Source organism: Pogona vitticeps, chromosome 4 (genome assembly GCF_051106095.1).
Source record: "Pogona vitticeps strain Pit_001003342236 chromosome 4, PviZW2.1, whole genome shotgun sequence".
Lineage (NCBI taxonomy): Eukaryota > Metazoa > Chordata > Lepidosauria > Squamata > Agamidae > Pogona > Pogona vitticeps.
The window spans coordinates 221,160,644-221,173,342 of NC_135786.1; the positions used below are offsets into that span (position 1 = coordinate 221,160,644).

General features: G+C 38.7%; 1 protein-coding gene across 6 annotated transcripts in view; it reads right to left on the reverse strand.

Annotated features, from left to right (window-relative positions):
* The window catches only part of CSMD3 (CUB and Sushi multiple domains 3), a 700,243-nt gene that overhangs the window by 39,842 nt on the left and 647,702 nt on the right, over nt 1-12,699 (reverse strand). For all 6 annotated transcript variants that reach the window (XR_013544184.1, XM_072999268.2, XM_072999267.2 and 3 more), the window contains 4 exons: nt 12,492-12,674; nt 8,064-8,240; nt 3,236-3,415; nt 485-658 (listed from right to left, as the gene is read on the reverse strand). Coding sequence is in view for 5 of the 6 variants with exons in the window: in XM_072999268.2 (XP_072855369.2) it covers nt 485-658; nt 3,236-3,415; nt 8,064-8,240; nt 12,492-12,674 (714 nt within the window). In the remaining variant the exon portion in view is untranslated. The remainder of the gene's footprint in view (nt 1-484; nt 659-3,235; nt 3,416-8,063; nt 8,241-12,491; nt 12,675-12,699) is intronic.

The following is a 12,699-nucleotide window of genomic DNA, read 5'->3' on the forward strand; positions in this document are numbered from 1 at the left end:
AATAAAAATAAAAATAAATAAATAAACATTTCTTGTGAGGAATGAGTAAAAAGTATAGAGTGAACAATCCCTTAAAAAACAAGTAATACCACTGTTAAACATTTACAGTAGTGTTTTTGGATTCTGTATTCTTTTCAGGATACGCCTCCACCAGAATGGGCTTCAGTATGTCCACTTCCATGGCACAATTGGTTAAACTGCAGCACTACAGTCAAACCTCTGCTCAAGACCTTGATTTCTTCTGAGTTTGATAAAATGAGTACCCAACTCACAAAGTGTACAAAGTGTTGTTTGCACAGTTATGCTGTAAACCACCCAGAGAGTATTGTGGCATTATAGAACAGTACATGTTGAAACAACAACAACAAAGAATTAGAATTGATACCTAAGTATGTGGCCTCCAATGCATTACAGGAAGAACTTTAGAAAATATTTAACGGTAATAATGGTTAAAACGAAATTTAAATGTCAAATAACTACTTACGTAAACATTGAGGTACTTCACCACTCCACGTTCCATTCCCAACGCACGTCAAAACAGCAGGAAATGACAGCTCATAGCCAGGCGAGCAGACATAGCTAATACTAAATCCCCAGTCAAAATTTGTTCCTTCCTGTCTTCCGTTAGAGATCTGGGGTGGAGTTGGGCAGGTAACAGCTGCAACAACATTTAGAGTCATTAGGCACAGCAGCTGCAAATGTCCCCAGTGTCTATAGTTACTAGGAGAACCATATGCGCTAATTTAACATTTTTGGAGGACAGTATCATTTTTTGTAGTAACATTACCAGAATCACATTTTCTTTCCAAAGCTTTCATGAAACACCATGTTGACTCATTTTCATGCCCTAATATATGTGATACTGAGCATTGTGTGCAGCCAACGGAAGAAAATGTAGTCAAATTTTAAAAAGATTATACACCAACACTAGATTTGGAAATACTCTTCTATTCACTATTTCGTTCTTCTTTAGCTTTATAAACCCATGTATTTGACTTTCACAATAATTACAACCATTTTCTTAAAAGCCTGGAAAATAAAGTAAATCAACAGATTCACAGAAAGAAGCTTTACTCCCTAAAGCTAACTGAACCCTACTTCACCCAGCAAAAGACTTTTGGTGGGTCTTCCTAATCTGTTATTCTAGATGTATTATGGAAGGCTGCTGGAGCGGGAATCATCCCAAATGGAGAAAATGTCAATCTAACTAGGCATAATTCCCACCATCAGCAGCCATCCCTTGCTTCCCACCACTTTATTCATGAACCCCTTGTAAAATTTAGCCCAACAAACTTTTCAGGGGACACAGTCAGTTGCAAGAAGAAAGGGATTACAATTTCTCATTCTCAGAATGGGAAGAACATTCCAAATCTGGAGAACTTTAAATACGAAAGTCCTTCTCTGTGGTCACCTTCAGAGGGTATTTCTAACAGCACGAATAGTATGCTGAGAGAAAGTAGCCCTTAAAAAACTAGTTCTAATCCATGTAGTGCTTAATTTACATTGTTTGTCATAAGGAGTAACTCATGATTTCTGTCTCAGCCTAAAACGTTAAGAACTGCAAGTATTCAAAAAGGAATGGTTCTGTATTGATCTGACTGGATGAGCTCATATTAGGGTTGTATATAGGGGGATTCTACCTTCACAGAGATGTACGTGTCTTGTAACACACGTGGAAGCAACAAGAAGTAAAGCAAGAGATGGAGAAAGTGGGGTCAACAATGATTTATTTTAGGTTTTTCCCAAACTAAATCACTCTTACAGGCTTGAACAGGTACTGTCTTCCATACACAAGTCCTCCCAAATAATGCAAAAATATGCATCTTAGATTGTTACATAAACACGTTAGTTTTAGTTCTAATGAAATCTATATACTGAAACTGGATATAAAGGCCTGGCCTCGGTCCAATTACTAGTCCTAAATAGAGGAGACCCACAGAATGGTAAGTCAACATTTATGTAAGTCCAGTTGATTCAAAGGCTGCTGCTTACACTAAAGCAGACCCCTTTGAATCAGCAGGGATTTGGTAAATCAACTCCATTATAAGTTCCATTGATTCAAATGGGTATACTCGAGTTGCAAATTACTTTAACACAGTAAATTGCAATTAGAGCAGGTCCATTTGAATCCATGGAGCTTACAGAGCAGTTGCCTCACCAAATCTTCAGTGACTCAATGGACCTACCCTAGTGCAACTTCACTATGTTAAACAACAGGATTTCAGTCACTGGATTTAATCTAATTGGGACTAAGAATTGCATCTAGGTCACATTTTCTATTATTCTTTGCCATAGGCAAAAGTTTTTGTGGTACTTAGTTGATTAGACCAGGTTTCCAACCTTGGGTAAACCAGGTGTTCTTGGACTGCAGTTTCCAGAAGCCTTCACACCAGTTGTGCTACCAGGGGTTTCTGGGAGTTGGAGTCCAAGAACACCTGGATTACCCAAGGCTGGAAACCACTGGATGAGACAAGTGAGATGCTAAAAGCCCCACCTTTTTTGGTACTCATTGGAACTGGACTAAATTAGGGAGATCTGAATCCCAGTTCAGTCAAAAAGTTCACTAAGTAGCTTTGAACCTCTCCCTCTCTCTCAACCTAACTACGGAATGAAATAAGAATGAAAAGTATGAAATAATATGTGAATAGCCTTAAGCCATTGGAGGAAAAAGATACAATATAAATGTAATAAATAAATATTGGCCAGGGAATTGATGTTTGTTTCCTTGATTGTGTAAGGTTTTTTTTTTTAAGGAAAGGAGAAAAGAAACCTACTTTAGCCACAAAGGGTCTAATTCTTTGTGGAGTGTGTTTGCTTGTGAAACACTTCCTTCCTACAAAACCATGGGTTCAGCCTTTTATCCATTCTAATGGGTTCAAAACTACTTTTCATTTCTAACCAGAAACACTAAAGGTCTGTGACATTTGTTTAAGGCTTGGTGCTAGGTGAAAAAAATGTAAAAAAAGATGAGTCAAGTCATGCAGCATGTAGAGTAGATGTCATTACTCCACTCTATATACTTCTCCTCATCCTCATCATCCTCATCATTCCTGTCAGAAGCAATCCAATAGTGCATACAGAGTGGAAGGATCAGATGACAGGGTTCTTGTTCTGGGAATGCCCAAATGTGTTAACAATCCTTAACAGTCTTCAAAGAGGCTCCTTCTGAGTCACCAATTTGTTACAGTGGAAAGAATATACTAGAAACCCGTTGTAAATTTGAAATGATAGATACCTTTACATGTTGGAAGCATTCCACTCCATGTGCCATTAGTAGTGCAAGTACGAATTTGGGAACTATTGGATTCCATTGTGTACCCAGGTTGGCACATATATGTAACATTTTGTCCAACAACATAGTCATCACCATATCTCAAGCCATTAGCTGGTATACCTGGGTCTCCACAACTGATTACTGTGTGAAAAGAAGTTGAAGAACAGATGTTAAAACTGCAACACAACTGATTATATTTTTGAAGGAGGAAGCATGCAAAAACGAATCATTTATTGGCATGCATCCATTTTAGTAGACAATTTTAAACACCACCCAGAAGCAATCTAAAAATTGATCAGTCAGATCTATATTTTCCAAGCTCCCAGTACTTTATAACCTTCACACATTTATACTGGTCATGTCCTGTTGGGAAAGAAGTGTTAACCATTAGTGTTAATGTACAGGCCCTCACAAAAAACCACAATGTAGGCTGAGCAGCCTTCTGAAGCAATGTACTTCTGGCTTTAGATGGCACACATTCTTTCTGAACTCCTGCTTCTGTAAGAGGAGAGATGAAGCTATTCTGTTTGAAGCCATGTTTATAAATGAGAAACTTCCAATTGTTGGAAGCATGAATGACTTAAATAGGGATTTGGGGAGGCTGTTGCCTCAGATGGAGTAGACATGAGAATAGTACTGCTATTAAAGACTTTAGGTATATTGCTTGTAGCTAAAGGCTGAACAAGACAATGTAGGCAATATGCCATGAGAAGCAGAGCTCCCTTGATATGTAAAAGATTATATGCTCATTCAAACACGAGTTTGCCTCAGTCCACATTTGGCAAATAGTTTGCTATGGTTTTGTAGTTGGTTGTCTTGAGATTAACATACCTTCACTTAAACATCTGATATATAAGGCATGCTAGTTTGAAAAAATTTCAGGGCCAGAAGGGGGGAAAACATTGTAAGAGGAAGAAACACACAATTCCTTTAACACATAATCTTATTCTAAATGTCCTAATACTATTTTAATTGATGACTCTTTCATTGATGAAAAATGGCCAAGGAGGTTTTGAAAGTAACCCACTCTTTTGTAGATTTTTTTTAATAAAAGATGTACCAAGAGAAGTAGCATTTTCATAGTGTAGAGCTGGGTAATGTATCCATTTTGAGCATAAATCAGTTGCTTTCATATTTTTATTTTTTGGGTCCAGTAATTTTTTTCCCCATCTAAAAGTTAACCATGAAGCTTTAAACAGAATATCAGGTTAGAGGAACATCACAAACATTAACTAGCATATTTTCTAAAACGAAAAACATGATGTGCTGTGAAATGGCTATTAGTCACAAGGTCTACATATTACCACCAGTAATAGAAAAAAATGGACACCCCCGTATTCCAGTTCCAGTGGAAATTGAGTGGGAAAATGCTATGGCACTCATGTTCTGTCTATAGGATTCCTATTGGCAACTGCATGGCTATTGTGTGAACAAAATGCTGAAGCATTTAAACTTTTGGTCTGACCCAGCAGGGGTTTTTTTATGTTCTTCAGAGAGCTGAACCCTCACACCCATCACTTCTTTTCAGTTGCACCACATAGCGCTCAGCCTGTTTTGTCTCCAGCTAGCAAAACAACTGCAGGTGTCTTGCAAAATGCTTACTGGCACAAACCTCAGTGTATTCTTAGATGAATATTGTTGATTTTTCATGATAGAAAATGTGAAGTAATTCCATGTCATTCAACCTTACTATACTGCTGCAAAAACAACAACAACAAAACCTTCTCTATATTGAACCACCGTAAGGATAGTGAAGGATGTTAGGACTCCTTCCAATGATCATTATAAGCAAGAAGCAGGCTTAGCTCAACTTACAGAGGATTCATCTACCAATACATTAGATCTCATATACATTATAAGACAATACAGGACCAGAATAACCGGGGCCGTCTTTCCTGGTCCAGGACACCCTATCCCCTCATCTTACATGGAGGTAAGCCAGCCCAGTTTGTGACACCATACAAGATCCTAACTGATCTTTGACTTACAATTTCATAGCTTTGTGGAGCTTGAACCAATGTGAGCCTTGACAGAGTCTTTAAACAACAAGTTTTTTTTAATACTGAATAGACTGGCTGGGATGGGAATTGGAGGCACTGTTTTACAGTGGTTCCGTTCCTACCTGGCTGATCGAGTCCAGAAGGTGGTGCTGGGGGACAGTAGCTCTGACCCATGGCGGTTGCGTCATGGGGTTCCTCAGGGCTCTATACTGTCCCCCATGCTGTTCAATATCTACATGAAACCGCTGGGGGAGGTCGTTAGGAGGTTTGGGCTGAGGAGTCAGCAATATGCTGACGACACCCAGCTCTACCTCTCATTTTCTACCAATCCAGGTGTGGCAGTCACCGTTCTGAACTCGTGCCTGGACTCGATAATGGTCTGGATGAGGGTCAATAAACTGAGGCTCAATCCAGACAAGTCTGAAGTGCTGCTGGTAGGTGCCCCGCCAGATAGGTTAAAGGGCCATCTCCCTACCTTAGACGGGATCACACTCCCCCTAAAGGATAGGGTCCGCAGCTTGGGGGTGCTCCTTGACCCCAGTCTGACCTTGGAAGCCCAGGTGGACTCGGTGTCCAGGGGTGCCTTCTTACAGCTGCGGAGAATATATCAACTTCGCCCTTACCTGGATGCGCGGAGCCTGGCAGCAGTCACTCATGCACTGGTAACAACCAGACTGGATTACTGCAATGCGCTATACGTGGGGCAGCCTTTGAAGACGGTCCGACGACTGCAACTGGCACAGAACCGGGCTGCGCGGCTGGTAAGTGGTGCCGCCGCACGGACTCATATCACGCCGGTTCTGAAAAATTTACACTGGCTGCCGGTTGCTGCTCGGGCCCAATTCAAAGTGCTTACTTTGACATATAAAGCCCTAAACGGCTTAGGACCTGGTTACCTAAAGGACCGCCTTCTTCCATATGTGCCTGCCCGTCCTCTAAGATCAGGCCAGGAGGCCCTTCTGAAGGTGCCATCCCTGAAAGAGGTGAAGGGGATGGCATGTCGGAATAGGGCCTTCTCGGTTGTTGCCCCCCAACTTTGGAACACCCTCCCTAGAGAGATCCGCCTGGCTCCGACACTCTTGGCCTTTCGGCGCCAGGCAAAGACCTTTCTGTTCACCCAGCATTTTAATTAATTACTTTTAATGATTTAATTGTTTTAAGAAATATTTTAATATATGGTATTTTATACTGTTTCTTAAAATGTTTTTAATGTTTTTAGGTTTTAATGTTGTACGCCGCCCAGAAGCCACTGGCAATGGTGCGGCCAAAAAATATTGTAAATAAATAAATAAAATAAATAAATATGGAAGATGTGTTAAAAGAAAACACATTTTTATACACATTTAAACTCATTTTTTTCAATCCAAACTCTTTTTTTCAAATAGTCATAATAAATTTGCTTTGTATTGAGCAGAAATCAGTAACACTCACAAGGAAGTCTGTTTGGAAGAACAACTTCACCTGATTAAAAAAAGGTTGTCAGGAGACTGAATTATAACTATTAATTTTCTTAGCTGCAGCAAATGGCAACCCACGTCTTATCCGATTTCTAACTTTCTTCATTTTCTGACTTCTGCTTCACCTGGTTTATTTGCACAGAACTGTCACCAGAGGCTTATATTGATGTAAACTGTACTACAGGTTTCTGCTAGGAAGATTGGTGAAAGGTTTTCAAATATTTGCATTGTACTTACAGTTTGAGAAATAAAAATACAGGGAAAACATATATCCTTTAAAATTCCAGATTTGTCTCTCTCTCTCACTCACTCACTCATTTTCTCAATTTTGCAAAGAGCTGCTTATGTGATTTTCATAAAGAAAACACATAAAATATTACAGAAAAACAGTGAAACAGAAAGTAGTAATATTGGGTTACAAAACACTGAAAGCATGTTTAAAGTCTAGAATGCAGCTGTTATCAGTATACAAGATGCAAACAGAATGAAAAGTCAAATAAAGATGGGATGACTAAAAGGGAACAGATTGAGAACAAATTATTTTAATACACATAAATTAGCAAATATTTAATTAATGCAGGCTGCATATTCATTATGTTCTCTGAAGTATTTTGTGCTGGATGCACTCCTTATTTAGTTACCTTTACAATTTTATCAGATTGCTAAGCTATCACAGTTTAGAAAATATTGGAAGCATTTCTAAAGTCACGTAGTTAAACTGCTACAGAAAAAAAAATCAGCAATTGATCCATATAGTTAGTGACAAGGCTGCACAGATTTCTTGGAATATGCAATGGAAGAAGTTCCTAAAGCAATTTAGAAGTTTTTTCTCCCCTCCCTATCTTGACATAAGATTTATGGTAGTGGCTAAGTGATAGAAAGTCACTTTTTCTTCATCAACAACCTTGTGTCTACCCTGAAAAGAATTCTTGATTTTTACCCTGAGATGCTAAGGCTTAATGGTTAGAAAACCTTGAGAGTCTTCTTGGAGCATTCAATTAAATGCAGCCAAGGAACCTTCTTTCCTTAAACAAAAAGATTCCTTTATCTTGTGGAAGGGAGAATGGAACATTGGATAGTGGAGGGGACCCAGAAAAAGTGGTGGTTTTTGTTTGTTAGTTTGTTTTTGGTGCTTTGCAAACCAGTGAGAATGTCATTGTTTTCACTGCTTTGAGTGACTGCACTCTGGAAAACAGACTTCTGTCGGGAATGTACTTTCTCCCAGTACAATGCGTCTATTACCCGAGGCTCCCACACACAGAAGTTGTAATTGCTGCACAGTTGTACCTTGGCTTCTTATAAACTAACATTTTAAAGAGAAACAATACTTACTTGTGCAATTTGGCAAGGAGCCAGACCATGTTCCGTTAGCAGTACACTGTCTCACAGATGTTCCAGACAGGATGTAGCCTTCCATACAGGAATAAATTACAGAACTAGAGAATGTCGTGCCATCTATTCGAAACACCTTCCCGTTAGCTGTGGTTCCAGGGTTGCCACACTGAACAGCTGGAAAAAATAGTTGTGGAAATTCAGAAATTAGGGGAAGTCAGAACCATGAGTACAATGTGCACACAAAGACATACGCACAAAAACATGAAGATAATTTTCAAATCTTGCTTGAAGATCTAAGTGACATCACAGTAAGTGGAAATTTACATTAAATTCAAACAGTTTGTACTTTAGATGTGAAAATCCTCTTTAGATGCATTTCACTAGTTAGATTGTCTCCTAGTCCTGAGGAGAAATTCAAATTTTGCTTAATATTTCCATTAAGTGAAATCCATTTACAAACAACAAATCCGGTTTATGATGGTTTTTTTTGCGATTGCTATTGCAAAACAATGTTCCTATGGGGGAAAATTGCTTTACGACGATTGGTTCCCTGCTTCGGGAACCGATTCTTCGCATTATGATGATTTCCAAACAGCTGATCGGTGGGTCGCAAAATGGCAGCCCGCTGTGCAAAATGGTTCCCCCGCTGTTTTTAGGATGGATTCCTCGCTTAATAGGCACTGGAAAATGGCCACCCTATGGAGGATCTTCGCTGCACGATGAGGTATTTCGCCCATTGGAACGCATTGAACGGTTTTCAATGCATTTCAATGGGTTTTTTAAATTTTGCTTGATGATTTCGCTTAACAGCGATTTTAACGGAATGTATTATCGTCGTCAAGCAAGGCACCACTGTACAAACTCCTAATATGCAACCTTATATTCCTATATACATTTAGTCATCTACTTGTTCTCTTTGACTTACCTTGCAGTTCCATAGCAATTTCACTCCAATATGCCATTTTTAGAATCTAAAGAGTCCAGCTAGATCAACCCAAAGTTTTGTTTAGTCCACCATTCTGCTCCTGAGGTGGCCAGCCAGATGGCTCTGGGAAAACCCAGGAAGGATACGATATGAGGGCCACAGCACATGCCCACTATTTTTTTGTGGAGCAGCTGGCATTCAGAAGCTACAGCCTAATCTCTATATGTGTATAATCCCCATTTCTGTAGTTTAATTAAGCACTTTATGAAGAAGTCCTTCCTTCTGTTCAACCCCAAATTTCTTTCCAAATCTCTGCCCTAAATTTGAACCTGCATTGGTTTGTTTATTTACTCCTCTGATTTTAGCCTTAATTTGTCCCAGAACAGGAATTCAAGGTGGGTCTCTCAACACAGTTTTCATAGGAAAGTAAAATAAAAATACATAATGTTATAATAATAAAGACAAATCCAAACAAGTTAAAATATTTAAAATGCTTAAACCTAAGACTTACAATTGAAACTTAAATGTCCAAATAAAATAATACTAATTTAAAATTAAAACGTAGCCAGTAAGTATCTTTATCTGCTTTCTCCAGTCCATGCATATTTTTATTTACAGTATTTCTATTACATTTCCTCTTACTGGCTTTTTCCCCCTCCTCTGATAAAAAGCTCCAGATATGGCAGCATTTTCTTCTGAGAATAATTCTTCCAGTTTCAAGGTTTCAGTTCCTTAGCGTAAGGGAGCATTTTCTGTGTCTTGTTTTCACTTATTTCTGGGACAATCAGCTCCAAAAATTTTGCAGAGCCGATGCATGTTAGTGCAGATAAAACTAAATAGATCAATGGCCTATTACAAGAAGATGTCCTATGTTCTTAAGTGAACCATATCACAATCATAGATTTATTGAAAATGATGCATAAAAGCAAATATTATTTTTAATTTTATCAGTTTAATCATTGCATCAATATTTATCACAGATTATGTTTTCGGCTGTTTCAATAAAGAAATTATCCTCAGTGGTAATTACTCAGCTACAACCTCTGGGCACAACAAAAGACCATGAAAGATGATTGCATATTATACTAAAGGAGAGTTACATCCAAATCTTTCTCACAGTTCTATTTACTTTAATGAGCCCATTCACATAATTCATCTATAGTCAAAGTTTGCAAAAGCAAGCTTTAGATTAAATAATGGAATATATTATTTTCTATTTACTTTTGTTCATATAATTATTTTATTTTAAGATTCCATCAGTTCACAAGTTTCCAGTTCAACATGCAGCACAACATCGATATCTTGAAAAAAAACAGATTTTTTTTCTTAATTGCACTTCAGTATTTTTACACCTTTGATGCTTTAAAAAGTCGCTGACTTTTTATTTCTGCATTGGCAACAAAAACACAATGGATTGTTCTGAACACTATGGATTATATCTACAGAATAATATAATAATAAAATATGAAGGTTGCATATGTAAGATTATAAATGCAACAACAGTGATGACAAGTTTTTTTAATGGAAAAGCCTTTAGCAACTGCGACAGGAGAAAAGCCACAAAATCTACAGAAGTAGAACAGTAACACTTATTAATTCTCTCCTGTTATTAAGGGGTAGGCAGTTCAAAAAGCAACAGTGATGAAATTTCATATACAGTATAGAAATGTGTGATACAAGTGAATTTTTTTCAGCAACAGCAGGACGGTAGGTTCCCAATATTTGTGCAAGTGGGTCTTCCCCCTGAAGAAAGTTGCAGAAGCCATCACATTTCATGTGAATGTGCATAAACAATTCCAGCTTGAAATTCCCATTATGCAACTCTTTGCACAGTGAAGTGCAAAGTATACAACTATATAGGCAAATATAAAGTTTACATGAATCCTGAACAGCATTTTGATCTCCATCTACATAAAAATATGGTCAAATTCCACTAGATAATCATGTTATGTTACCAACATTCACAATTCATGGTTTAGAATTAGAAATCTGCCCCCTCCTCATTCTTTTCCAGCTCAGTGCCAGGAAAAAAAGAAAATTAAGACTCCTTACATGCATACTAATTTATAGAATCATAGAACCAGTTGGAAGGGACCTTGTTGGTCTTCTAGTCCAACCCCTGTCCAAGGCAGGAGACCTCATACCATCCTGGACAGAGGGCTATCCAATCTTTTCATGAAAACCTCCAGTGATGGAGTACCCACAACATTGGGAGGCAAGCTGTTCCACTGCTTAATGGTTCTCACCGTCAGGGAATTCCTCCTTCTTTCCAGGCTGGATCTCCCTCTGTTGAGTTTCCACCCATTGGTTCTTGTCCTACCCTCAGGCACAACGGAGAATAAATCAATGCCCTCTTCCCTGTGGCAACCCTTCAGATATTGGAAGACTGCTATCATGTCTCCCTCCACAGTCCTCTCTTTGTTACGCTAAACATACCTAGTTCTTTTAGTCATTCTTCATAGGATTTAGCCTCCAGTCTCCTTATCATCTTTGTTGCTCTTCTCTGAAGCCCTTCCAGGGCCTCAGTGTCTTTTTGGTATTGTGGTAACTAGAAATGGACTCCAAGTGCAGCCTCATTACCACATTATCAGAAGGTAATTTTTTCCTTTCTAATCTATTTCTTCCCATAGACTACTTCACACCTCTTGTCCATCTCCTCATTAGCCTTCCTTGTTACTATAGCGACAGTGGAATAGAAAATAAAAGGTATAAATCCTGCATTTTTTTCTTTGAGGGAGTCTCACTGCTCTTCCACTAGACCAGTGCTTCCTAACCTTGCATATCCCAGGTGTTCGTGACTGCAATTCCAAGAAGCCTTCTCCACCAGCTGTTCTGGACGGGATTTCTGGGACTTGGGTGCTTCCTAACCTTGGGTTACCCAAGGTTGGGAACCACTGTACTAGACCATTTCATTATCATGCCTGCTATACCAGGGCCATTGCAATGTAAACGATATAGATAAGATAACATCTGTGCTGTGCATATGACAAATGCATAGCAAGTGAGCTTCTCTCAATTAGAAAGCCTTTAAAGACAATGTGCTGTAGATAGCTCAAGCTACGGGAAGCCAGATTTTGCTGAATATCAGGAAAACTTCTTAGTGTTAGAGTAATACAACAATGGAATCCATGACCTCAGGAAGTGGTGAGGCATTCAAGAGAAAATTGAACTGGAAATGCTGGTCGGAAAATTGTCAGAAATGCTTTGATTTGAATTCCTACCATGGACAGGGGTTGGACACAATGGCCTTAAAGATCCCTTCCAACTCAATTATTCTATGACTCTGTCTTCTGTCAAGTCATTTCTGACATATAGTTACTCTAACAAGGCTTTCAAGGTATGTGAAATGTTCAAGGAATGGTTTTACCACTGTGAAATTTGAACCCAACTGTCTGGAATCCTAGTCTACTACTATATCTATATCCACTACACTGTACTGGCTCTCTTCGAAGATAGTCTAACTACTGTTTTAATAACAGTGTAATTAAAGTGTAATTTACCTTTACATTCTGGTTGCTTTCCTGTCCAACTTCCATTTCCCAGACATGTCCTTTCCTCTGATCCGTGAAGGATATAACCAAGCTCACAAGAAAATTGCACAGTACTTTTAACTCTAAAATTGCTTCCATCTCTAGACCCATGACCAGGAATTCCAGGGTCTCCACAAGATCCTGTAGTATCACCTGCAATTTATGGTACAAAAATTAT